Below are 23,459 nucleotides of genomic sequence, written 5' to 3' on the forward strand. Positions count from 1 at the left end.
TCACTCAGGAGATGCACAATGCTGCCTTAGTCGCAACACCAAGGGCTCCATGCAATAACAAAATCCTTCAAAGGCACCTACATTTGTGGTCTCCAGAAGTAGCTCTACTGCTCAATGAAAAGCGACGGCTTAGAAGGATCTGGTTCCGAGCTAGGTATCCCAGCGACAAGACAGCTCTCAATCGTGCGACCAAAAGACTCACGAAGCTGCTCCAGAGGTTGCGGACTTGTGCTTTTGAAGAATACCTACGTCAGGTTGAGCCCGGCGACCCTGAGCACAACTTGTGGCAACTGACTAGTCACATCAAGCGTCCAAAGAAAAGGGTGGCTCAGGTTAGGAAACCCGACGGTGAGTGGTGCCGCTACGATGAGGAGAGGGCGGACGCATTTGCTGCTCATTTGGAAGACGCCTTCACTCCATTCAATAGATGCTCGGAGGTGGACCAAGCTGAGACTGAGAGGTTTCTGTCTCTACCCTGCACGGATTTCTGTCAATTGGAGCCAGTCTCAGAAGAGGAAGTTCAAGAGGAGGTCGCTGGCCTCAACACCAAAAAATCCCCGGGTGCGGATGGCCTTGAAGCACTTGCCGTTAAACTTCTCCCCCCATTAGGTATCCAAAGGCTTACGAGCATATTCAACGCGTGCTTGGAGATCGGCCACTTCCCCTCTGACTGGAAAAAGGCGGAGGTCATACTCATTCCGAAGCCAGGAAAAAGCTTGAAGCTGATCTTGCCTCATACAGGCCGATAAGCCTATTATCAGTACTATCCAAGTTACTTGAGAGAGTATTTCTGCGCAGATTTCAGACCGTATTAGACGAGGCTGGCTTGATTCCAGACCATCAATTTGGTTTCAGGCGTTGTCACGCCACCCCGGAGCAATGCCACAGGATTGTACAAAAGATTCTAAACAGCCTGGAGGAGAAGAAATATTGTTGCGCAGTTTTCCTTGACGTCAAGCAGGCATTTGACAGGGTCTGGCATCAAGGACTACTAATGAAAATAAAAAGGAGCGTACCCCATGAGCATTACGCCTTTCTCAAGTCATACCTGAATGACAGGTCATTTAGGGTTAGATGTGGAGACGCAAGGTCAGATTATAGGCCCATTAAGGCAGGTGTACCGCAGGGCAGTGTACTTGGCCCCATTCTGTATACCATATACCCAGCCGACATGGCTGTCGCTGAAGAGAAGGGCCTTTTAGCGGCTACGTATGCAGACGATACGGCATTTTTTACCTCTGAAATCTTTCCAGAGGAGGCCTCTGCGTCTCTCCAACGCCAGCTGGACATCCTTGATCCGTGGCTTCGAAGGTGGAACATGGCCGTCAAACACGAAAAAATCAGCCCAAACGACTTTTAAATGAGGAGAGGCGACTGTCCTGGAGTCAGTCTCGGAGGCACTCCAATTCCAGCAAGCCCTACACCCAAATATCTGGGTATGACCCTGGATAGAAGGCTCACCTGGAGAACCCACCTGCAGCGCAAACGGACGCAAATCGGGATCAAGCTGCGTCAGATCAACTGGCTCAGTAAAAGGAGGTCCAGGCTGAAGCTAAGAGTCAAGCTCCTTATATATCAGGCCATTGTAAAGCCAGTCTGGACCTGTGGTATCCAGCTATGGGGGACGGCGTGTCTAAGCAACCGAAGGATCATCCAGATCGCCCAAAACAAGGCCCTAAGAACTTTAACTGGAGCTCATCCGATCCACGACAATGCGACAATCCACGCCCAACTGAGAGTCCCATATGTGAGCGAAGAAGTTCAGCGATTCGCCAATAGGTACGTGGAAAGGCTGGACCGACATCCTAACCCTGAGGCCATCAATCTTCTGGACAACAGCTACACCACAAGGAGGCTGAAACGGACCCACCCGCTGGACCTCTGCCACTCGGGCGAACGGCACTGAGCTGCCGTTCGCACAATATTTAAAATTATAGTTTTAAATATTGTATAAAACTATAATTAACATAAAAAATAATATTAATACAGAATTCACAATCCTAAAAACCAAACATTTAAATTTAAAAGGCCTAGCCAAAAAATATTTTGAATTTAATTAAAAATACGTTTCTGCTTTCACTGCCATCCGCTAGATGGCTTCAAAATCAATCCCAACTGAACTAATTAACAAGAAAGGAGAGCTAATACCCTTGCAGTTAAAACCGGCTTATCCTTACGAGAATATCATAATTAAATTTTTTGAAAAAGAAAATCTAAAAAAAGACCCAAGCTTTTTTATTCAAAAATACCAATTGGTATTTTTACCAAATACCATTTCTGATCCGTAAGTTAGATGGCAGCTATGGGATATATCGTCGGCCGATCCTTGTGAAATTATAAGATGGCCAGACCCAAAACAAATAAAAATAAGTACTAGTAATTAATAGTTACTGACTCGGCCATAAACAATTTATTGAAATTCAGAACAATTTTTGGAATACAGCAGTTCCAGAAATATAAACTTTAACATCCCTCGAATTTGTTTTGTAGAACTCATAAGTACGTGTCTACGAGTACGAGGAGACTGCGCCTATTTGTGCCACTTGTTGTAAGGATTGCGTAGAACGGTTTGCATCTCGTTGGGGTAACACCAGTGTCTGGTCAGCTGCTCGATCCTCTGTGGAATCCTGCAGCCATCAAATCGGACGTGGCACACTGAAGATAGGGAACCACATTATGCAAACTATAGGGCTATAGATCCCTGGAACTTACAATTGGAGGCGCATTTCGCTGACAATTAAATTTGAGGATTAACTTGAGATCCGTCACACTTGTCCCCGCATGACGTGGTTGGAGACCCAGTTGGGTTCCTCACGAATCTCTTGAATGGTTTGGCGACGGGTTTCGTCGCTACGTGACCAGTACGCTTGTCCGGATTAAATACCGATCGGTTCTTGTGGGTCTGTTTGGGATGTTGGGTCTCCTCTTGGGCTTTTACTGTCACCATTTTGAAATAAAATTATAACTGACAAATACTAATTTAAAAACGGGAAAATTCCGACACAATATTTTTAATATTCAAAAAATATCTGACTCTCAATTTTATAGTCGACCTCACAGTTCCGAGATCAAACTTCGAATGACTAGAAATGGGAAAGCAGTTTGGGGCTACGATTTGACATTTGGGTTAAAGGCCTCAAGGCCTACTTCTCCTTTCGGATCACAGCGCGGTGGAGCTCCACATTAATACCTGTTAATACCTGTTGAAAAGAAGGTCATCAGTTCCCGGATGATAAAATCACGTACCAACATCGAAACCTACACAGGGTGGCTAAATAACGCCCTAGGCAATACTCAGCCGGACCTCAACACAGGATTTGATATTGACAATGCCGTGGTCAACCTCACTCAGGAGATGCACAATGCTGCCTTAGTCGCAACACCAAGGGCTCCATGCAATAACAAAATCCTTCAAAGGCACCTACATTTGTGGTCTCCAGAAGTAGCTCTACCGCTCAATGAAAAGCGACGGCTTAGAAGGATCTGGTTCCGAGCTAGGTATCCCAGCGACAAGACAGCTCTCAATCGTGCGACCAAAAGACTCACGAAGCTGCTCCAGAGGTTGCGGACTTGTGCTTTTGAAGAATACCTACGTCAGGTTGAGCCCGGCGACCCTGAGCACAACTTGTGGCAACTGACTAGTCACATCAAGCGTCCAAAGAAAAGGGTGGCTCAGGTTAGGAAACCCGACGGTGAGTGGTGCCGCTACGATGAGGAGAGGGCGGACGCATTTGCTGCTCATTTGGAAGACGCCTTCACTCCATTCAATAGATGCTCGGAGGTGGACCAAGCTGAGACTGAGAGGTTTCTGTCTCTACCCTGCACGGATTTCTGTCAATTGGAGCCAGTCTCAGAAGAGGAAGTTCAAGAGGAGGTCGCTGGCCTCAACACCAAAAAATCCCCGGGTGCGGATGGCCTTGAAGCACTTGCCGTTAAACTTCTCCCCCCATTAGGTATCCAAAGGCTTACGAGCATATTCAACGCGTGCTTGGAGATCGGCCACTTCCCCTCTGACTGGAAAAAGGCGGAGGTCATACTCATTCCGAAGCCAGGAAAAAGCTTGAAGCTGATCTTGCCTCATACAGGCCGATAAGCCTATTATCAGTACTATCCAAGTTACTTGAGAGAGTATTTCTGCGCAGATTTCAGACCGTATTAGACGAGGCTGGCTTGATTCCAGACCATCAATTTGGTTTCAGGCGTTGTCACGCCACCCCGGAGCAATGCCACAGGATTGTACAAAAGATTCTAAACAGCCTGGAGGAGAAGAAATATTGTTGCGCAGTTTTCCTTGACGTCAAGCAGGCATTTGACAGGGTCTGGCATCAAGGACTACTAATGAAAATAAAAAGGAGCGTACCCCATGAGCATTACGCCTTTCTCAAGTCATACCTGAATGACAGGTCATTTAGGGTTAGATGTGGAGACGCAAGGTCAGATTATAGGCCCATTAAGGCAGGTGTACCGCAGGGCAGTGTACTTGGCCCCATTCTGTATACCATATACCCAGCCGACATGGCTGTCGCTGAAGAGAAGGGCCTTTTAGCGGCTACGTATGCAGACGATACGGCATTTTTTACCTCTGAAATCTTTCCAGAGGAGGCCTCTGCGTCTCTCCAACGCCAGCTGGACATCCTTGATCCGTGGCTTCGAAGGTGGAACATGGCCGTCAAACACGAAAAAATCAGCCCAAACGACTTTTAAATGAGGAGAGGCGACTGTCCTGGAGTCAGTCTCGGAGGCACTCCAATTCCAGCAAGCCCTACACCCAAATATCTGGGTATGACCCTGGATAGAAGGCTCACCTGGAGAACCCACCTGCAGCGCAAACGGACGCAAATCGGGATCAAGCTGCGTCAGATCAACTGGCTCAGTAAAAGGAGGTCCAGGCTGAAGCTAAGAGTCAAGCTCCTTATATATCAGGCCATTGTAAAGCCAGTCTGGACCTGTGGTATCCAGCTATGGGGGACGGCGTGTCTAAGCAACCGAAGGATCATCCAGATCGCCCAAAACAAGGCCCTAAGAACTTTAACTGGAGCTCATCCGATCCACGACAATGCGACAATCCACGCCCAACTGAGAGTCCCATATGTGAGCGAAGAAGTTCAGCGATTCGCCAATAGGTACGTGGAAAGGCTGGACCGACATCCTAACCCTGAGGCCATCAATCTTCTGGACAACAGCTACACCACAAGGAGGCTGAAACGGACCCACCCGCTGGACCTCTGCCACTCGGGCGAACGGCACTGAGCTGCCGTTCGCACAATATTTAAAATTATAGTTTTAAATATTGTATAAAACTATAATTAACATAAAAAATAATATTAATACAGAATTCACAATCCTAAAAACCAAACATTTAAATTTAAAAGGCCTAGCCAAAAAATATTTTGAATTTAATTAAAAATACGTTTCTGCTTTCACTGCCATCCGCTAGATGGCTTCAAAATCAATCCCAACTGAACTAATTAACAAGAAAGGAGAGCTAATACCCTTGCAGTTAAAACCGGCTTATCCTTACGAGAATATCATAATTAAATTTTTTGAAAAAGAAAATCTAAAAAAAGACCCAAGCTTTTTTATTCAAAAATACCAATTGGTATTTTTACCAAATACCATTTCTGATCCGTAAGTTAGATGGCAGCTATGGGATATATCGTCGGCCGATCCTTGTGAAATTATAAGATGGCCAGACCCAAAACAAATAAAAATAAGTACTAGTAATTAATAGTTACTGACTCGGCCATAAACAATTTATTGAAATTCAGAACAATTTTTGGAATACAGCAGTTCCAGAAATATAAACTTTAACATCCCTCGAATTTGTTTTGTAGAACTCATAAGTACGTGTCTACGAGTACGAGGAGACTGCGCCTATTTGTGCCACTTGTTGTAAGGATTGCGTAGAACGGTTTGCATCTCGTTGGGGTAACACCAGTGTCTGGTCAGCTGCTCGATCCTCTGTGGAATCCTGCAGCCATCAAATCGGACGTGGCACACTGAAGATAGGGAACCACATTATGCAAGCTATAGGGCTATAGATCCCTGGAACTTACAATTGGAGGCGCATTTCGCTGACAATTAAATTTGAGGATTAACTTGAGATCCGTCACACTTGTCCCCGCATGATGTGGTTGGACCCCCAGTTGGGTTCCTCACGAATCTCTTGAATGGTTTGGCGACGGGTTTCGTAGCTACGTGACCAGTACGCTTGTCCGGATTAAATACCGATCGGTTCTTGTGGGTCTGTTTGGGATGTTGGGTCTCCTCTTGGGCTTTTACTGTCACCATTTTGAAATAAAATTATAACTGACAAATACTAATTTAAAAACGGGAAAATTCCGACACAATATTTTTAATATTCAAAAAATATCTGACTCTCAATTTTATAGTCGACCTCACAGTTCTGAGATCAAACTTAGAATGACTAGAAATGGGAAAGCAGTTTGGGGCTACGATTTGACATTTGGGTTTAAGGCCTCAAGGCCTACTTGGGAGAGAAATATTTATAGAAATTTGAAAATATTATTTGAGAGGAAAATATTTACCAAAATTAAATTCAAAATTTAAAAGAGGCAAGTCCTAAAATAAAATAAAACAAAACCCAAAACTGGAAAAGCAATTCCTAACCTGAAATATAAAAAACTTCAAAAAAATTAAGGTCCCAACACGAAATAAAAAATATTAACCCAACCTCAGTAGATATACCCTTGCTAAAACCGGTTATATATCGCAAAAGTAGGATATAGTTGGTCAATCCTTATGAGAATACCAGAATATAACCAATTTATTACAATAAAAATCTTAAACAAAAGCCCCAAGCTTCTATCTTGAAAAATACAAAAGTTGGTATTTTTACTAAACACCAAATACCATTTCCGATCGTTCAGTTATATGGCAGCTATAGTCGTAGGTCGGATCACCTGACCATAATTATAATACCCTCTGCAAGGGTATCAAAACAGTAATTTTTATAGTGTTTCTTGGCTTTTATTTATGATCTATTATAAACAGTTTGTTTTAATGCTCCATTGTTGGTGGTAAGTCAAGGTGGAGTCGGATGTGGTTCGGGAAGAGTAGGGTTGGGGTGTGGAAAAAAAAATGTTTCGACAAAATATGATCATTAAAGTCTACATTTTCTGCAGTTTGCTGCAGTCTTCGGGGCCACGGCGGAAATGCGGAAATGCGGAAATTGTCGCACAGCATGCCGCCGCCCCCCTTATCGCAATACGATGTGAATGTTATGTAACCACTAAGTTGATTGATGTGACGATATCCGGAGATATCCGGATTAACTTAATCGAATCCAAAAGAGGTGGGTGGTGCAGAGCTAGACAGTGTGGGCTTAGTGCAGCAGGATGGGAGGAAGGATGGATACGCTTGTTCTCGTGAAGGATGGAAAGTCTGGAATTCTTAGGACAGTTTGGAGCGCTTCTTGGCAATGGCATCCTCGACCGCACGTAGCTGCTTAAGAAGTTCCTCTCTGCGCGACTTCTTCCCGTCCTTCCCATCCTTATCTTTATTGTCCTTGTCGTGTTCTTTGTTATCCTTCTCCCGCTCCTTGTCCTTGTCTTTGTCTTTGCTGCCGCTGCTGATGTTGTTATGCTCCTTATCCTTGCTGTGGTTGTCCTTGCCATGATGATCCTTCTCCTTCTCGGAGTCGATTGAGTTGGGCGAGGCCAGCGCCGACACACCCACCATGTTCGACGTTTTCTTAATCTCAATGGAAATGGGCGACCGCTTCCTGGGTACTTCAGGTGCTGCCAAGGATTCAGGAATGTGAATAAAGTTTTTAAATCGAAAGTCAGTACCTGGTTTGGGGGACTTACGCTTCTTGATCATTTTACGCTCGTTCAGCGCCTTGTCGGTGGAGCGGATTCGCTTCTGGGGCGTCTGGGATCCCGACGAGCTGTCCGAGGAGGATGAGCCGGACTCTGATTCTGAGTACGAGGTGTCGGATGAATCTATTAAAATGGTTCATGATTTTAACACAGTGTTATATATTTTTACCCGATCTTGGAATTTAAAACTACATCTCTGGAATCCACTTTATTCTAATATTCCCTCCTGACATTAAGCATGACTACCTCTTGACTTCTTCTTGCTATCCTGCGTCTTGCTTGCTATCCTAGGTGGCACTAACCTGAGTCGGATGAACTGGAGCTGTGGCGGCGTCTTAGCTTGTCCAGCTTCTTCTGTGACGGCGATGAGAGCTTCTTCCGTTTGGACGCGGGACTGTGACCGCCACTGTGGCGCTTGTGCTCCATGGCAGCACGCTTGTACGACGGCGAGGGGCTACCCTCTGGAACAGTACACGGTATGAGCAACCACTACTAGTACTAATATCCCCCTCCCCCAAGACTCACTTGATGTGTGACGGCGTCGAACTGTCTGACTGGACGAGCGCCTATGGCCCGAATGGCGTCGCGAGGTGGAGCCGGAGGCACCTGCTGCCTTGTGGGAACTACCACCATAGCGTCGCTTGTGCTCCGAGGGACTGCTGGATCGCGATGTGCTGTCGGAGGAATCGCTCTGGGAGCTGTTCGAGGTGGAGTACGACGAGTTGGTGCTGTAGCTGCGACGCTCCCTGCGTCGACGGTCATCCCGCTCGTATGAGCCCCGGCCCATGGACTTGGAACGCATCCAAGGATCGCTCCACTCGTCGCCACGTCCGGCAGCCTCCACGCGCTGAACAATCACCTCGCGCGCTGGCCGCAATCGGCGGTCGTCCTCGTAGTGCGGCATCCGATGCGGCGGCAGTTCCCGATAACGCGCCATCCTTCCATAGGCATCCACATCTTCGTACGGCGGGTGCATGTACTGGCTGCGTCCATACCGATCGGCCATCGGACCATATACGGAGTATTGCATAGGAAGGAGGGCACGGGGATTGCTATGACCTAGGCTGGCGTGAGGATGCATCGACATGGCCATACTGTGGGGATTCATAGGCGGCTCCACGCCTCGAGACGGCGGCGGCGGTGAGCTGGCCCCGCCACGCTCCTTGAGGTAGAACGGATCCTTCTCGAGCTCATCCGGCGACAGGGTGAGGTTCATCTTCTTGTCCTCAAAGTCCATGTCTTGTTCTTTGCGTTTGTTGGCCTTGCGCATCATCTCCTTGGCAGTGCGCAGACCGCGCTCCCAGGCATTCTCCAAAACGACAGGACCTTGCTCCGGCAGCATACCACTACGGGGGTCGTGCCCGTGGCTGGCGTAGGCACTCGATGGGTGGTGCATGGCTGAGCGATGGTGTAGAGCCGGTCGCTCGTTCCTATAGTCGTGGTAGTCCGCCACCGCTGCAGCATGGGCGGCACTGTAGGCGCTAGCCGCTGAACGCACGGCGGCAGCAGCAGCTGCTGCGGATGTAGACGACCCTCCGGCCGAGGTTCCACTGGCTGCGCCACCCTGCATCGGCACGGAACGCACCAGACTCTCGAACATCGTATAGTTGCCCTTGTCGGTGACGCCTGGGTGCAGGAAACGACAGCTCATGCCCCATGTGCACTGGCCGCGGGTGTAGAACCGGCAGACTGGCTTGGGCTCAGTCTCTTCGGGCCGTTTCTCGTCTTCGTCCGACACCTCGCCCTCCTCCAGCTCTTCCTCGTCCTTCTTCTTCTTGGCCAGGTCTTTCTCCTTATCCTTGCTGGTATCTTCGCCTTCCTCCAGGCTGCCATTTCCAGCAGACACGCTCTGGCCGTCCTTGCTTTTCTCCTCGCCCTCTTCGGCATCGACCTCGCCTTCGTCGTCGTCATCGTCGTCCTTCGCCGACTTCGGCGTGCCCTTGGCCTGGTTTGATTCATTGGCTTTCGTCTCGTCTTTCAACTGATCTGTGGCCTCTTTCGGTATCGGTTCCGCGCACTCGCCCTCCTCTGCTTCGAAGTCGAGAGCGTCGTCGTCATGCGTCTTCACCAAGTCCTCTTCCAAGCCGCCTCCAGTTCGTCCGTTTGGCGGCCCATCTTCCGGCTGAAACAAAACGAAAGTCAGAACAGAACCATGCTTTGGTTTGGTTAACATTTCACTCACTTTGGACTCCTTGGCGATAGCTGTTGGTACCTTCTCATGTTGCCCGCCACTAGCCGCAGCCTTGCCGTTCAGCTTGGCCTCCTTTTCCTCGTGCCCTGGCAGTGAGTCATTGGATATGGCTCCGTCCTCGTCCTCTTCGACTGGATGCGGCGTTGGGTTCTTCGACGAAGCGCGCTTCTCCGTCTCCGCCTCGATGTCGCTGACATCGCTGAGATCCTCGTGGCTGATGTTGAGATCCACGGCAGCCTGGTTGTACAGCTGCTGATCCCCTGGGCTATTGCTACGGCTGCGCACCGAAGAAAGAAATGAGCTAGGCTGCGATTTGGCGCTTGGCGAAGGAACAGGATTATCCTCTGAGATGGCAGCCTCCGGCTCAGGCTGCTCCTGGTGCTGCTGCTTTTGCTGCGGCGGCTGCGACGGCTCTTGGTCGGGTTCGTCCTCGCTGGAGGAGCCGCTGGATGAGCTGCTGCCACTGCCGCTGCCGCTGCTGCTGGATGAGCTCTTCTTCATGTTCTTCGCCGATATGGCGCTGCGGCTTGAACTCGAGCTGGAGTTCGAGGAACTGGAGCTGGTGGAGGCGGAGCGCACCGACCGGGCCACGGCGACGGGAGGGCGCGAATCCGCTGCCGCATCGTGTGAGGCGGCATCCTTGTTGTTGGCGGGCGAATTGGAGCGCGACTCCGAGGAGTTGGACGGAGAGCTGCCACGAGAATCGTCCGACTCCATGTCTAAGACCATAGGACCTCCACCGGCTTCCTCTTTGGTCGCGTGTCTGCAGGAGATTACGGAGCAAACAGTATGAAAGATTAGCGTTTACAGCACTGAACAGAAGTCGTTATAAAACTGCAAGACAAACACCCCGGACAAACATCCTGTAGGCGATTAATACCCAGAATCTCGATGGGATGGGTGTAACCGAGATAAACAGAGCTGGTGTGGTGTGGAGCAGGTCGAACATTTGTTGGGGGTGGTGCGGGCAAGGATACAGATTCGGGACGGATGGAAGTTCTTGGGGGGGAGCTGGCAATCGACAAGACTGCAGAACTGAGTTTATGAATTAGTTTGGGGCTTTTTACAGCTGGTTATACCAGGGTAAAGAGGACGGGGGAAACATAAGAGACAGTTGCATGGGCAAGGTCAAGGACCCGGGCTGCGCCCCAACAAACGCCGATGGGCTTCCCAGTGCTCCGATATCACTACCAATCGGTATTAGTACATTCATTATTCTTATTATGGCAATGAGTGGTGGTGGGGGTAGGGGGGAAAAGAAAAGATTTGATCGATCAATTTTTTCATTTTCTGGTTGACTTTTTATGGGGTTCTTACCTTCATTTTTATTTTTAATAAGCTTTTACTTTTTTTACTTTATTTATTATGTTCTGTGTGCTACGGTTACTTTTATTCTTTTCTGTATTTTTACGCGCGGGAGAGAGAGAAAGCGAGGGAGAGAGTAAGTGAGGGAGAGTTAAGGTCGCAGTGACCACCAACAAGAACAAACACGAATTGGAATTGCAAGTACGGGAGGACTTGTCAAAACTGGGCAGATCCGAGACCATGCACCACTTCCCGCTCTCGCTTTTCCTCTGGCAACTAAGGTACACACACAGGTAGGACACGAACACACAGACACAGAAACACGGGAGAGAGTTATTGTTCTTTCATTTCTTTTTTTCTTCTTTTTTTTTTGTCTTATTTTACAACTTTTTTTTTGCGGACTTTTGCGCACTTTTCGCGACCGACTAGTTGATTTAAGAACTTGAAGCACTTTTCACTTTGGGTGACTTTTACTTTTTACATTTTAGTTCGTTTATTTCGTTTTGGAGGGGAATAGAATAGAATACTTGAAAATATCAATTTGTTGTTGTCTGTTTTTTTTTTTGCAATATGCAGATTTTGTCATTGCCGCTTACCTATGGCTGAGTGGGTCCCTGGTGCGAGTAGTTGCAAGGATATCAGACTGTTGGAATAAGGAAAGAGCTCCTGTAGAAGCCGCTACCGCTTCGATGATGCTTCTGCCGCCGCTGCCGCGCCGCTATCGGTGTCGCTGTCAATGTCGCCGTCTGTGCCACTGCTGCTCTCGCTTTTTGCCGTGCGAATTAATGCTTTTTCCCAGTCGTTTGCTTCCTTTTTTTTTCTTGGGGTTTCCTTTTTCCGTTCCTGTGAGAACGGGCGTTGGGCCTTTTACCTGCTTGGATGATCAAGTTATAATTTCGTTTTTTTTTTCGATTTATGTCTGGCGTTCGGAAAAACGCTATATCCGCTCGATGTAATGTGACCAGTGATGAGACACCCATGGAAATATCGTGGCTTGCAACGTTTTCTAGTACTTTTTCTCCGTTCACTATCGTTTAAAAATATCGGTTAGGTTGAAACGACGGGGTACGGAACAATAACTTTTTAAATTATATTATTATTTAAGAAAATAAAGTTAAATTGGGAGAAACAATCTTTATTTTTATTCTTCTTAGATTATATTTTATCAGGGCTAAGTATTGAAAGTTATTTTTAGAAAATCAAAAACATAAATCAATACTTTTCATACTTAAAAAATACAAATTTAAATAATTGCGCTTGTTAAATATTGTTGTTTTTACTTCAGTAACAAATATATAAAAGGCCAAAGAATCGGGGGTACAAGATACTAATTTTAATATATATAAAATAAAAACTGAAGAGGTGCCAAGTTTAAAGTCACCAAAAACGGTTATGAATACATGTAGTAATAGATCCATACTTTCTCTAAATAAAAAATATAATTAATTAATTAAAAATATAATTTGTCTAACTGGGCTCTCGACACTGTGTTTTTTGTGCTTTTAGGAGCAGATCTTTTTAGATCTTTAGGATCTTTACAAAAAAATTTTGTGAGATCGACTGCTTTCCGGGAAAATGACAAGGATAAACATATGTACCTATATTCCCAGCTATACGAAACCCTCCATATTATCAAAAAATTAGAGAAAAGAAGTTTAATTGCTGGTTTTGCATTTGCTAGGCCTATGTACATGGTCAACAATTTTATTTTGGGTCTCTGAATACAATTTTGGGCTTTTCAATTCACAAACAAATTCGAAAATAGCGATAAGGATGGGTCATAGGGCTGCAGGGATATGAAACTAATTATTTACACACTCGCCTCGCGTAGAAAACTGTACAGCATTGCTTTGAATTTTGGGGAACGGGGAAGGATTCCTACAATACAAACACTATAATACACTACAAAAGACTTACTTTTAACCCAACAGGCACAACTCAAAACACTTGGTTTTCGAAGCTTTCGAATATTTCATATGAAAAATCATTCATGTCAATATATTTAGTGTCGTCTTGTTTCTTTTTTTTTTGCAAAGAAAAATATACAATCTTAGATAACTATTTTTCAATGCAATTGGAATTAATTTACCTTTTAGAATATAATACATAGCAACTCAAAAAGTTCCAATATCATTATTTCATTGTGTCTTTGTAAATTCCGAATTGCGCCTCTTCAGTTAAAAATATAAGCTATATATTTACACAGCTAGGGGGACGAAGAGAGACAGGGGGTCGTGGCTGATGGGGGGAGTTGTCAGGGATTGGGCGGTGGTGGTCAGGGTTTGAATACAACTGCTGCTGACCCGCTTATGGGATTGATATACAGATTCGCTAACTACAAACTAGACAAAGAGCAGCCGCGTGGCCGTTCCGCTGGGCATCCCGCTTCCGTTCGCCAGCAGGCTGTTTCCCGCCGACTTTTGCTGCAGGCCGTTGGTTAGCTTCCCGTTCACGGATCCCCTATAATAGGGATCACGATTATGATGCTGCTCCAGCGGGGCGTACTTCACATGGCTGGTTTGCGACAGCGGCAGCGTCGGCGGTTCTCTGCCCTTGGTGATCTGCTTGGCACGATTATAGCAGAGTACGCCAACGATGGCCAGCGTCATGCCCAAACAGTTAACCCATGTCACTGGGTTGCCCAGGATCAGCAGGGACACGGCGATAACGAAGATACGTTTTGAGGCGCTGGCAACCGCATAGGTGAGCGGGGTGACCAGGGAGAGCACACTGAAGGCGATAATGTTCTGCAGCCAGTTGAGGACTCCATCGGCGAAGAGCAAGGCAATTACCCGGTAATCTAGGTTTTTCTTAAAAAAATAAAAGAAAAGAACATTTTTATTAGGATTAATAGCAGTCGTTTCAGGAACGCGGTACTGTATCTGTAAAAAGTATCTCAAAACTACACCAAAACTTAACCCTACAATGCAAATACAAGTGTTTTTCATGCGACTAAGCCAACAAGTCTCTAACATGCGTAACAGATGACTCTTTTTCGTTAACGTGGAATTTGGCAAAACATTGGAACAAACCCGCCAATACTCTGCCTTCATCGGTTAAGGTTCTAAAGAGTTCTACTTAATTTCCTATCAAGTTTTTCTTTATCAAAATTAGAGAAAATGTTCTCAAGATAAGATTGGTCTGCTGAGATCCCAACTTACGATGGCGGTGTGTCGGAAAACAGCGAAGCTGTCCATGTACAGCCAGAGTGGCAGGAAAATAAACAGCGACAGCTTTCCGAGAAGGTGCAGCAGCCGCAGATGGTGGATGTTGGTGTCCTTGAGTACCTGAAGTAATAAAAAGATGTACTCATAGCTTTTCAAGGTGACCTGCCATGCCACTTACCTTCTTAGAGAAGATGTTCTGCATGGAGAAGCCCATCGTGGAGATTAGGGCGCTGATCAGGCCCATCATGTCGAAGGAGATCTCCGTTACGGTGGCAATGCCCACGCCCGTAATGATGGGCAGCAGGCTCAGGTACACGAGCGTTGGTTGCTTCTCCCCAAAGAAGAGACGGGTCAGGATGACGGTGAACAGTGGCATGGTGGCCTTGACTAAAAGAATCCAATAGAATTCAATACAAAATGTTAATTACTTCACATAAAATATATCTTAAATAATAAATCATAAAGGGTATCCCACTATCGAACCGACGCCGCACTGCTGACGTGTTGAGGTAGGAACATTTGGCGGGGAAACTCCCATCACGACTCACCCGTGTGCGCGTAGGAAACTGGTACCTTCCACAGTGAGATGTGCGATGTGACCGAGGCCAGCAGCTTGCCCACGGCCAGAGGTACGATTAGACGCCAATAGTAGGAGCGGGGGATCTCCTGATACTTTCGTATGCGCCACAAATTAAAGAACGGCCCACTGTAGAGCGTAATGCTGCACAGTTGGACCAATGTCACGGTCATTGGGAAGGGAAACTCGTTGAGGACCATCTTTCCGATTACATTGTTGCTGGAGGAGATCACGTACCAAAAAAGGCACATCATCAACACCACAGCCACATGCCGTGTACCAGTTCGTTTTCCACCCAGCATTTTATTCCCTTTCCTTTCCTCGCTCTGGAATTCCCGGAATGCAGTCCGTTCCCTTCGATGTCCGGCTGCGGATTTCCGTGCGCCCTAGGTCTGGTGGCGGATGGGAGGTGTGTTTACCCGTTTGATGGGTCTGCTAGCTGCTGCTTATCACACGGAAACTATTGCATTGCGCTTGGTTTTAAATAAAAACCCTTGTCTGTTTGTTTTCTACGTGTACCTAGTGTGACCACATACTCGGCAGCTCGAGATGACCTACATGGGCAGGGAAAGTCCCTATCGATGTTTAGGGAATTATCGTTAAGGTTTTTATTAAATATTTTGGTAAATATTTAACCTCTATAGGAAAAGCTATTTTTAAATGGGCTTCAGATATATTACTTAAACATTTTTTGCCTTTGGTGGAAATTTTTGAATTGCGTATTCAAAAGTCTCATCTCTAATATGAATTGAAGCACAATAACGGTTTTTCTGTCCCGATAATTCGAAACTATTTTGACTTTTCTAGCTTTGATAATGAAATGCTCATGATTTTATACAAATATATACATTAAAAAAATTAAAAAAAAAGGCAGTATTTAATATTGACAATCTGTTTTATTCTGACATTCAGTGCTGCGGATAAAAGCTGAGACGACTGTGCGACTGTTACCTACAATTTAAAGATGCCCTTCAAGGATCTTTCAAGGATTAGTACTTAATGAGGTTGCTGACGGGGAACGAGCGCCTTAAGCTCATGCACTTCTCGCGGTCGATGAACAGGGCATTCACCTTGTTGCGCAGATCCACCTCCAGACTGCAGCGAGTCTTCAGAAGACCCTGGTGAGAGGCCTCCGCCTCCTGGAGCTTGTGATGGAGCGACTCCACGGCACCTTGGATATCGAAAACCTCCTGTACCAGGCGCTCCTGGGCATAGTCCTTGCACAACTCGATGCCCTCTCTGTGGGAGCGAGCCTCAAGACGGGTCTGGGCCACTTTCAAAGGTCCCGACTTATCCTGGATGGCCTTCTGCAGCAGGAACAGATGCTTCTCCATGTCAAACAGCTCCTGTTGCACCTTCTGCAGATGCAGCTGCACCCGATTCTTGGCCTCTGCCATTTCCTGGGAGCGTCGGTCGAATGCGTTGTTTGTATTGCTCCAGAAGTCCCACACTGTGGTGGCCACAGCGTTGACCACGCTTTGGGAATCGCTCCGAAGCTGCGACAGCTTTGCCCGCTCCGCCTGGGAGCTGTGGATTAAAGGATTAAACTAATACCTTAAGTATATCGAGCGAATGGGAGCTACTCACCGCCTAACGTGTTCGCTGCTGGCCTGAGCCCAGGATTCCTGGGTGCTCACAGACGGATCAAACTTTTCGATACCGCCATAGTAGGTGATGCCACGACTATGGTTATTCAGCTGGTGACACATCGAGTCTATGCCCAGAGACGACTCCTTATGGGACACGTCGTCCTCGAGCAGATGCTGAGCACCGCGACAGTCCAGGGCCTGTTTGGCAATCTTTTCGTGAAGTCCGCCCAACTTGTCCCGAGAATTGCGCAGATTGTTGATCTCCACGAGCAGCGCCTTCTCGACGATGTCGTGCACCTTCTCAGTGCCCTGACGCGACTCCCGATGGAACAGGCACTCCTGGGCAATGTGCAGGGGGATCTCGAGGTCGAGCAAGGCCTTGCCGCACTGCCGCTGCAGTTCATTGATGTCCGACATCTCAGCAATGAGCTTCTCCAGCTCGGCGTTTAGTTCGTTTCGCCAAAATGTCAGATCGGTGATGCGTTCACCAAGCCGTCTGCCTGCGTCCCGTTGACCAGAGGTGGCCTTCTCGTCCGTTTCACGCATTAGACGCACTGCATCATTGCGCATGCGTTCCGAAAGGTTGCTAAAAGGTTTCCAGTGAAACGTAAGTTACATATTTGCTTCAAAATAGCTCTTAATGTCTTATATTTTAGGAAGAAGCCTTCAAAAGGACTCTAGGAATCTGGAGGATCACTTACCGGTTCGTGTTGGATTCTGAATACTTGGTCATGTTGTTGTTGTACCATTCGTTGCTGGTGTATCTGGTATAGAGAGCAGCTCGGGCGGCGTGCTGGGGATTGCGATCAAATCCGGTGACCAGATTCGGAAAGATCATACCGTCGGTCTTCATGCCCTTGGGCAGGAAGCACTGCTTAGTCAGCTGGTTGGTGACTGGCTGCTCCGGCAGATGCTTAACCTGGATCAGTTCATAGGCCATGGCCGGACGCCAAGGATGCTTCGTTGTCGTCTCGTAGGCGGCGCCCACCCGGGGCGGAATCGATGGCCCGGTGACGGGTTCCATGCACGGTGGAGCGCCCGCCTGGCTCCATGGCTGCAATTGCGAATACATGACTGTGGTTTGTGGTATTCCAGATCCCCCGGATCCACCACCTGCCCCATGTTGTGCCATCTCGGAAAGATATCGGATATCGGAGAGCGAAAACGCAAAAGTTTAACTGGTTAACTGGAAATTTTTTCCACTTGAAATTTGGATTATTTGGAATTTAAATAATTTAATATTTTTTACGCAGAGATGCGAGCTCGTCAACGGAGCAGATTCAACTGAGATCCGAAAGGCAGGGCAGGTGACAGGTTACCCAGAATACCAGAGCAAGGCCTACTTGATGGGGTTTCTTTGGAGTGCCAAGATGATTCTGATTATATGGATATGTTTGAAATAATAATAATAAAAAATAAGAATAATTCCTTGGAATTTCGTCCAAGGCTTTTTTAGTTTAAAAATATGTTTAGAATCCTGGTGAAAAGATTTCTTTCCAGGACCTTAATCTTGGATAATAAATAAGGAATGTGTATATGAAAAGAATGATTATAGATTAATGATATGTGGCTGGTACATAGGACTCCATTAGGTTGCGATGGTCCTTGCGCTCGTTGTACTCGTTCATGTCTGCCGTGGGCCACTTGTCCAGCAGATTGTCCTTGACCAGGCGATGATCGAAGATGCGGTTCTCGAGATATGAGTGCTTGTGAAACTTGAGGACCTCCTGCCCCTTGAGCGGTGCCATGGTGGTGGTATCGATGGACTGAGGATTCGGATTCGGTTTCGACGATGCACTCACTATCGGCACACTTGAACGGAGGAGTAGATTCTTGAGGGTTTCGGGCGCCTTCTGCTGCGGATTCGGATAGCGTTGGCTCAGAAAGTGATCTTCGTTGGCCCAGCAGAGCATTGGTTCTGACACACAGCTATTGGATGCGTCCAAGGTATCCTCCTCCTCCTCGCTTTGGTCGTCGTCGTCTGTTCGGCTACCTGGCTCCGGGTAGAGTGATGGAATGCCAATGGAATACCAGGCAATGTTTTAATTCGAAATTATTGATTAAACTTGGTATCCTGGCAGCGGAATCGGTTGGCATTGGTGTTCTGCGATGTTTTGTGGAATCAATGGCAATGACACGGGTTTATTGACCCACTTGCCCGCCCGCCGATTGGGGTCAAAGTGGGTTAAAGTCCCGAATCGTAAATGTATTCACGAATTATTGACCTTGCTCAGGGAGAAACTAATTATGGATCCCCAGGAATGTTTAATGCTTAAAGCCGTAGATTTATTTTAACAAACACTATGTATACGGGGCTACAGGGTCCATTCTACTAAATAGTTAGCAACGCAAGAAAAACTAGCAACATTAAACTAAGGTCCAGGCTTTAGTTGGTACCGCCTCCCGCTGGCGCCGCCGAATCCTTTGCCTTGAGTGCCTTGAGGTTTCGCTCGAAGCGCTCAAACTCGCTGTCCGCCATCTTGTCCACCTCGTCGAAGACCTGCTCCACGGACTCCACCTCTGGGATGTAGAACTGCAGCATGTTCTGGACACCATTCTTGAGCGTGACGATGGAGCTGGGACAGCTGGAGCAAGAGCCCTGCATCTTTAGCTTGACAATGCCGTTTTCGTAGCCCATGAAGACGATGTCGCCGCCGTCCTCTTGGACAGTGGGTCGGATGCGCGTATCGAGTAGCTCCTTGATCATCATCACCGTCTCGTCGTCATCCTCGAGGATCTCGGTGTCAGCATTGGGTGTGGACTCGTGCAGAATGGGCAAGCCGCTGGCAAAGAAGTCCATAATAACGGCGAAAACTTCCGGCTTGATCAGACTCCACTCCGCGCCCTCCTCCTTCGAGATGGTAATGAAATCGGCCCCAAAGAATACAGCACGCACGCCTTCCACCCGGAAAAGGAGCTTGGCTGGACAAGAGAAGGTTCTGTCATGCTTGCTCTATCACAGGATGCAGAAACTTACCAAGAGGACTGCCATGTGCGGTAGTGCCGCTGGGAAAGTCGTGGGTATTGCCCTTTCCAAGAACCTCCACGCCGGGCAGGAACTTCAGACTCTCCGGGTTGGGAGTGTCCTGCGTCTGAATAAACATGTTACGTGCTCCGCTCAGTTGTATTTGTCTCTGCTGGGTCTGCAGGAGTCCATGCTTGAACTCCAATCCATAACCGGGTTTCAAGTTTACCGGCTGGGCTGTGGATGCAATGCCTCCAAAATTCCGGGACCTGTAGGAAGGTATAATCGTGGTGATTAAGGGAATTAATCGATCCTGGGAGTTCTTACAGTTGACGGGCGGCGAAGCGAGTGGACCGGAAGGTGTTTAGTGCCGTGTTTGTTAATAATTTCGACATTCTTCTATATTTTTAATCAGAATCTAACCGTAAAGTCAGCTGTCAGAGCCAGCTGTTATGTGACAATCGGTGTGTTATACAGACTATCGATATCGACTATCGATATATATTTATGCGTGTATAACACATTCAAAATGCAATCCAATCAATAAAAAAAACGCTTTTCTATTTCAAATAATTTTATTAGTCTTCAGTATAATCTCTATCCCTTTCGAAACGGCTGCTATAATTGGGAAAATAATAATAGATTATATGTATATATAAATGTGTATGATTTAAAAAATTTAAAAAAAAATTATTTGAACTATTTTAAAAAATGCTATTTCACATGCATTTAACAAATAAATGTTTCAAATAATCTACGCCGCGTAAAATGAACATGAGACTATGCTAAAGTTAAAAAATATGACCATAAAGGCGACCTTTCACAACAACATTAAATATCTCTAGGTCCGTTTATGACGGTTTATTTCTAAGCGTGCGTATTATAGCGCCTATGACCATAGGCCGTTAAGAAGGGTATAGTTGCTAGCAGAGTTGTTAATCCTTGTTCCTTGGGTTCTTTAAGCGGTGTTCTCGTAGGTGAAGTTGGTTCCAAACAATGTATTGCACACATTAACGGCCACATTGCGGCGAGCAATCTTCTTCGAACGGCCGCTAGCGGTGAACTCCTGATCATCAACCACTATGCCCAAGTGCTGGACAACATTTGGCTTCTCGCCAGAGGTTCCGTAGTCCACATAGGTAATACCAGGACGCATCTGTTAGAAATTGAAACTTTTAGCTTTCTTTTTGAGTGTTAAAGGACTTACTAGGACTTACAATGCACAAAATAGTTGCCGGATGCATAGTCTGCCAGTTGGGCGGCAAATCGCTGCGAATTGGCGGCTTCTTTGGCTCTTTGGGAGCAGCTGGCGCGGCTGGAGCAGCATCCCCGCCACCAGAAGCATTCGGGTTTTGGGCCGAGTTGGGGTGCATCTCAGGAACTACAAAACCCTCGCGCTCCCACTCAGCAAACAGTTTGTAGATGGCAAACGAGGCCAGATTAAGCATGGGTAGATCATCCTCCGGCGACTCCGCCTCGTCCTCGTTAGTATCCATTGCCTCGTCGCCGTTGTCTGACTCGTTCGGCTGAGAGCGAGGGGGTTTCGGAGTCATTTTGGCAATAATAAAATCACGCCAAGCCTTCTCGCAAGCAGCGTTCTTGGCGGACATCTTGGAGAGTCCCTTGCCCTCGTACTGGTTAGAGTTTACTGTCACTATGGCAGTGAATCCCCCATCGGCATTGCTGTCAATGGTGAAATCACTGATAGTCACGCCCTTGACTTCATTGAGGGCCATTAGAGCGTTCTTGGGAAGCATCGACTTGCGAAGCTGACGGTTCTGGCGCTGCTTCTTATCCCGAGTGCGCTCTGTAATTAAAAGAAATTAAATATTGATCGGGATTCCGACCTTGCTATAGTTTTCTAGACCTACCCGATGACTTTTTGCGCTTCTGGAAGATCTTCTTGAATGGAATCTTGCCTCCAGATACATTCTCCTCACTCAAATCAATAGTCACATCCCGGTCGGTGTCGGTTTCTTGAGATGAATCCTGCATCGGCTCCGGCTCCGCCTCCACATCGAGGGGCTCTATCTTTACCAGTATTGGCATGGGCAGCTTGGCCGCAATAGCGGCTCCATCGGGCTTCTTCTGTGGCTGCTGCTGAACGGGAGCAGGAGCTGCAACCGGTGCCGGTGCCGGCTGGGGAGCGGCTTGTGGCTGATTCTGGACCACATTAGCGGCCTGCAATGGAGGCTGGATCAACGGCTGGGCGTTGGCATTCGGATTCTGTTTTTGCAAAATTATTTAGTTAGTGGAATGGGTGGGAACCCCAGAAGGGGGCTGTGCGTGTTTAATATATGGTATGGAATCCATATTACGGATATATATTTAAAAAAAAAATGTTGTGGCTTTGCCAACGGAACCCATCGAGTTTCATCATAAACGGAAGCGTCAGGGGCTGTCAGGCTGTCTGGTTGGCTGGTTAATCTACTAAAAACCATAGTTCAGGAACTAGCCATGGCCATTCCTGCGACCCGAGTGCACCGAACCGTAGCTAAGAGCCAGCGGAGTCCGAACCACGTGCCCAGCAACGGTGGATCAGTCGCCCCCGGCCGAGAACCGCGAGATCCGACAGACCAGTCACTCCTCGCCAGCGACGCGGAGCACCGGTGGGATCTTTGGGTCCTTGGCCTGTGTCTATAGCCGGCTTCTCGGTTCGGAGACACTTTCGGTGAAGAGAATGGGCATTGCTATCTGACGCAAAACTAATAATTTTAGTTACAATTTCAAGTGAATGCATTTTCAGTAGCCATTAAAGTTGGGGAAAATCGCAAGTCCAGCTATAAACGAATAATAATTCGTGTGCTGGCCATTTTTGGGTTGTTCGATAAGGCGTTCATAGGATTAAATGAGATAGTTTCTGTGTATGCATTGATGGCGAAATGGGGTTGACGATGGGTTGAAAGTGATAAGGGTGGGGGTGGGGTATGCTGCCTGCCGGGTGTCGGACAACGGTCTGCACTTTCGATTAACCCGCTTATAGTGGCTACTGCAAATGAATTCACAATTGGGCTGAATACACACATTATCATTTTTGTGCGCTGCAAATTATAGAAACGGAAACAATCTTCGTTATTACACGAATCAAATATAAACAAATTAGTAAAACAAAATGCTTTTCTTTGCACCTTGGGTGTCTAGAACACACACACACACTCATTCACGCGCGTATACATTTTCCCAAATGTGCAAAAAACAATCAATTTGTGGTTTATTCTTTTGTCTGAAATTATTCATTTAAAAAAATGGAATTTGGACTTACATAAACGCCACCGGAAACGAATTGCTTGTTTCCAGCGTTATTTGGGCGACGGGTACGCTTCATTTTTTTTTTCTTTGTTCCTTTCTAACTTTCTTCTGAAAAGCTCTGACTTTTTTTGTTCCTTTCTGATTTTGTTCTGAAGCGCTCTGAGTTTTTTCAGTAAATGATTAATGGTGAGGAATAGAGATTCGAGTAGATGTATTTATATCGATATATTAAGATTTCTCCCTATTTTTTACCAAAATATCGTATATATCTTGTAGTACTTTCTGTTTGGTCATACTTGTACTTTTGTTTGCTGATCAAAGACTTCGATCCTTCTACTGGCTTATGGGTAGGAGATCGAAGCTGAGAACTTCCACTAAACTCCTCATTTACAAGGCAATAATACGCCCAATCTGGACTTACGGCATACAGCTCTGGGGCACTGCGAGCAAGACGAATGTCCGAACTATACAAGCTTTCGAAAATAGAGCCCTTCGAATCGCCACTGGGGCCCACGTCTATCATGACAATCGCACCCTCCACGAGGTTCTCAATTTCCCTTGGGTCAAGGACGAGA

The 23,459-nt window shown here is 46.9% G+C and overlaps 5 protein-coding genes and 2 long non-coding RNA genes across 11 annotated transcripts; all 7 read right to left on the reverse strand.

Annotated features, from left to right (window-relative positions):
* Positions 1–2,380: 2,380 nt before the first annotated feature.
* LOC108128996 (uncharacterized) lies at positions 2,381–3,151 on the reverse strand. The gene is made up of 2 exons (XR_001773531.3): positions 2,713–3,151; positions 2,381–2,655 (listed from the first exon to the last, which is right to left on the reverse strand). It is a non-coding gene; the product is annotated as an uncharacterized lncRNA (long non-coding RNA).
* A 2,573-nt stretch (positions 3,152–5,724) lies between these two features.
* LOC122321039 (uncharacterized) lies at positions 5,725–6,563 on the reverse strand. Of its 2 annotated transcripts, none has more exons than XR_006245957.2 (3): positions 6,549–6,563; positions 6,057–6,487; positions 5,725–5,999 (listed from the first exon to the last, which is right to left on the reverse strand). It is a non-coding gene; the product is annotated as an uncharacterized lncRNA (long non-coding RNA). The 2 variants fall into 2 exon arrangements; XR_011442263.1 differs by having other exon boundaries at positions 6,057–6,490.
* A 405-nt stretch (positions 6,564–6,968) lies between these two features.
* On the reverse strand, positions 6,969–12,305 carry LOC108129048 (zinc finger CCCH domain-containing protein 18). Of its 3 annotated transcripts, none has more exons than XM_017246968.3 (6): positions 11,934–12,305; positions 10,024–10,795; positions 8,367–9,963; positions 8,144–8,302; positions 7,830–7,940; positions 6,969–7,760 (listed from the first exon to the last, which is right to left on the reverse strand). In XM_017246968.3, the coding sequence occupies exons 2-6, from the start codon at positions 10,759–10,761 to the stop codon at positions 7,414–7,416; spliced, it is 2,952 nt and encodes a 983-aa protein (XP_017102457.2). In that variant the 5' UTR covers positions 10,762–10,795; positions 11,934–12,305; the 3' UTR covers positions 6,969–7,413. The 3 variants fall into 3 exon arrangements, with proteins under 3 accessions (XP_017102457.2, XP_017102456.2, XP_070133568.1); XM_017246967.3 differs by having other exon boundaries at positions 7,830–7,964; XM_070277467.1 differs by lacking the exon at positions 11,934–12,305 and adding an exon at positions 11,350–11,772 and having other exon boundaries at positions 7,830–7,964.
* A 979-nt stretch (positions 12,306–13,284) lies between these two features.
* LOC108129033 (solute carrier family 35 member E1 homolog) lies at positions 13,285–15,620 on the reverse strand. The gene is made up of 4 exons (XM_017246951.3): positions 15,053–15,620; positions 14,683–14,891; positions 14,499–14,624; positions 13,285–14,147 (listed from the first exon to the last, which is right to left on the reverse strand). Exons 1-4 carry the CDS (start codon positions 15,381–15,383, stop codon positions 13,680–13,682), a joined length of 1,134 nt encoding a protein of 377 aa, XP_017102440.1. The 5' UTR covers positions 15,384–15,620; the 3' UTR covers positions 13,285–13,679.
* Positions 15,621–15,957: 337 nt separating this feature from the next.
* On the reverse strand, positions 15,958–17,967 carry LOC108129032 (tektin-3-like). The gene is made up of 3 exons (XM_017246949.3): positions 17,372–17,967; positions 16,669–17,256; positions 15,958–16,608 (listed from the first exon to the last, which is right to left on the reverse strand). The coding sequence occupies exons 1-3, from the start codon at positions 17,800–17,802 to the stop codon at positions 16,071–16,073; spliced, it is 1,557 nt and encodes a 518-aa protein (XP_017102438.2). The 5' UTR covers positions 17,803–17,967; the 3' UTR covers positions 15,958–16,070.
* Positions 17,968–18,934: 967 nt separating this feature from the next.
* LOC108129035 (NFU1 iron-sulfur cluster scaffold homolog, mitochondrial) lies at positions 18,935–20,120 on the reverse strand. The gene is made up of 3 exons (XM_017246952.3): positions 19,963–20,120; positions 19,648–19,904; positions 18,935–19,592 (listed from the first exon to the last, which is right to left on the reverse strand). The coding sequence occupies exons 1-3, from the start codon at positions 20,028–20,030 to the stop codon at positions 19,057–19,059; spliced, it is 861 nt and encodes a 286-aa protein (XP_017102441.2). The 5' UTR covers positions 20,031–20,120; the 3' UTR covers positions 18,935–19,056.
* Positions 20,121–20,191: 71 nt separating this feature from the next.
* Positions 20,192–23,065, reverse strand: DIP1 (DISCO Interacting Protein 1). 2 transcript variants are annotated; one of them, XM_043210014.2, is made up of 4 exons: positions 22,898–23,065; positions 21,507–21,816; positions 20,853–21,442; positions 20,192–20,791 (listed from the first exon to the last, which is right to left on the reverse strand). In XM_043210014.2, the coding sequence occupies exons 1-4, from the start codon at positions 22,958–22,960 to the stop codon at positions 20,594–20,596; spliced, it is 1,161 nt and encodes a 386-aa protein (XP_043065949.1). In that variant the 5' UTR covers positions 22,961–23,065; the 3' UTR covers positions 20,192–20,593. The 2 variants fall into 2 exon arrangements, with proteins under 2 accessions (XP_043065949.1, XP_017102481.2); XM_017246992.3 differs by having other exon boundaries at positions 21,507–21,861.
* Positions 23,066–23,459: the final 394 nt, after the last annotated feature.

Source organism: Drosophila bipectinata, chromosome XL, assembly GCF_030179905.1.
Source record: "Drosophila bipectinata strain 14024-0381.07 chromosome XL, DbipHiC1v2, whole genome shotgun sequence".
In the NCBI taxonomy this organism is placed as follows: Eukaryota; Metazoa; Arthropoda; class Insecta; order Diptera; family Drosophilidae; genus Drosophila; species Drosophila bipectinata.

Bases quoted from the DNA above. Each gene is read 5' to 3' on its own strand.
- LOC108129048 (XM_017246967.3), bottom strand. From the start codon at position 10,761: ATGGTCTTAGACATGGAGTCGGACGATTCTCGTGGCAGCTCTCCGTCC. The intron at 9,964-10,023 runs GTGAGTGAAATG...GTTTTGTTTCAG, and splicing joins CTATCGCCAAGGAGTCCAAA to CCGGAAGATGGGCCGCCAAA. The intron at 7,761-7,829 runs GTAAGTCCCCCA...AATCCTTGGCAG, and splicing joins GCGTAAAATGATCAAGAAGC to CACCTGAAGTACCCAGGAAG.
- LOC108129033 (XM_017246951.3), bottom strand. From the start codon at position 15,383: ATGCTGGGTGGAAAACGAACTGGTACACGGCATGTGGCTGTGGTGTTG. The intron at 14,892-15,052 runs GTGAGTCGTGAT...GGATTCTTTTAG, and splicing joins AGTTTCCTACGCGCACACGG to TCAAGGCCACCATGCCACTG. The intron at 14,625-14,682 runs GTAAGTGGCATG...TTATTACTTCAG, and splicing joins AGAACATCTTCTCTAAGAAG to GTACTCAAGGACACCAACAT.
- LOC108129032 (XM_017246949.3), bottom strand. From the start codon at position 17,802: ATGGCACAACATGGGGCAGGTGGTGGATCCGGGGGATCTGGAATACCA. The intron at 17,257-17,371 runs GTAAGTGATCCT...GAAACCTTTTAG, and splicing joins TCAGAATCCAACACGAACCG to CAACCTTTCGGAACGCATGC. The intron at 16,609-16,668 runs GTGAGTAGCTCC...TTTAATCCACAG, and splicing joins AGCAGCGAACACGTTAGGCG to CTCCCAGGCGGAGCGGGCAA.
- LOC108129035 (XM_017246952.3), bottom strand. From the start codon at position 20,030: ATGTCGAAATTATTAACAAACACGGCACTAAACACCTTCCGGTCCACT. The intron at 19,905-19,962 runs GTAAGAACTCCC...ACCTTCCTACAG, and splicing joins CGCTTCGCCGCCCGTCAACT to GTCCCGGAATTTTGGAGGCA. The intron at 19,593-19,647 runs GTAAGTTTCTGC...TCTCTTGTCCAG, and splicing joins CGCACATGGCAGTCCTCTTG to CCAAGCTCCTTTTCCGGGTG.
- DIP1 (XM_017246992.3), bottom strand. From the start codon at position 22,960: ATGAAGCGTACCCGTCGCCCAAATAACGCTGGAAACAAGCAATTCGTT. The intron at 21,862-22,897 runs GTAAGTCCAAAT...TTGCAAAAACAG, and splicing joins TCGTTTCCGGTGGCGTTTAT to AATCCGAATGCCAACGCCCA. The intron at 20,792-20,852 runs GTAAGTCCTAGT...AATTTCTAACAG, and splicing joins CGGCAACTATTTTGTGCATT to ATGCGTCCTGGTATTACCTA.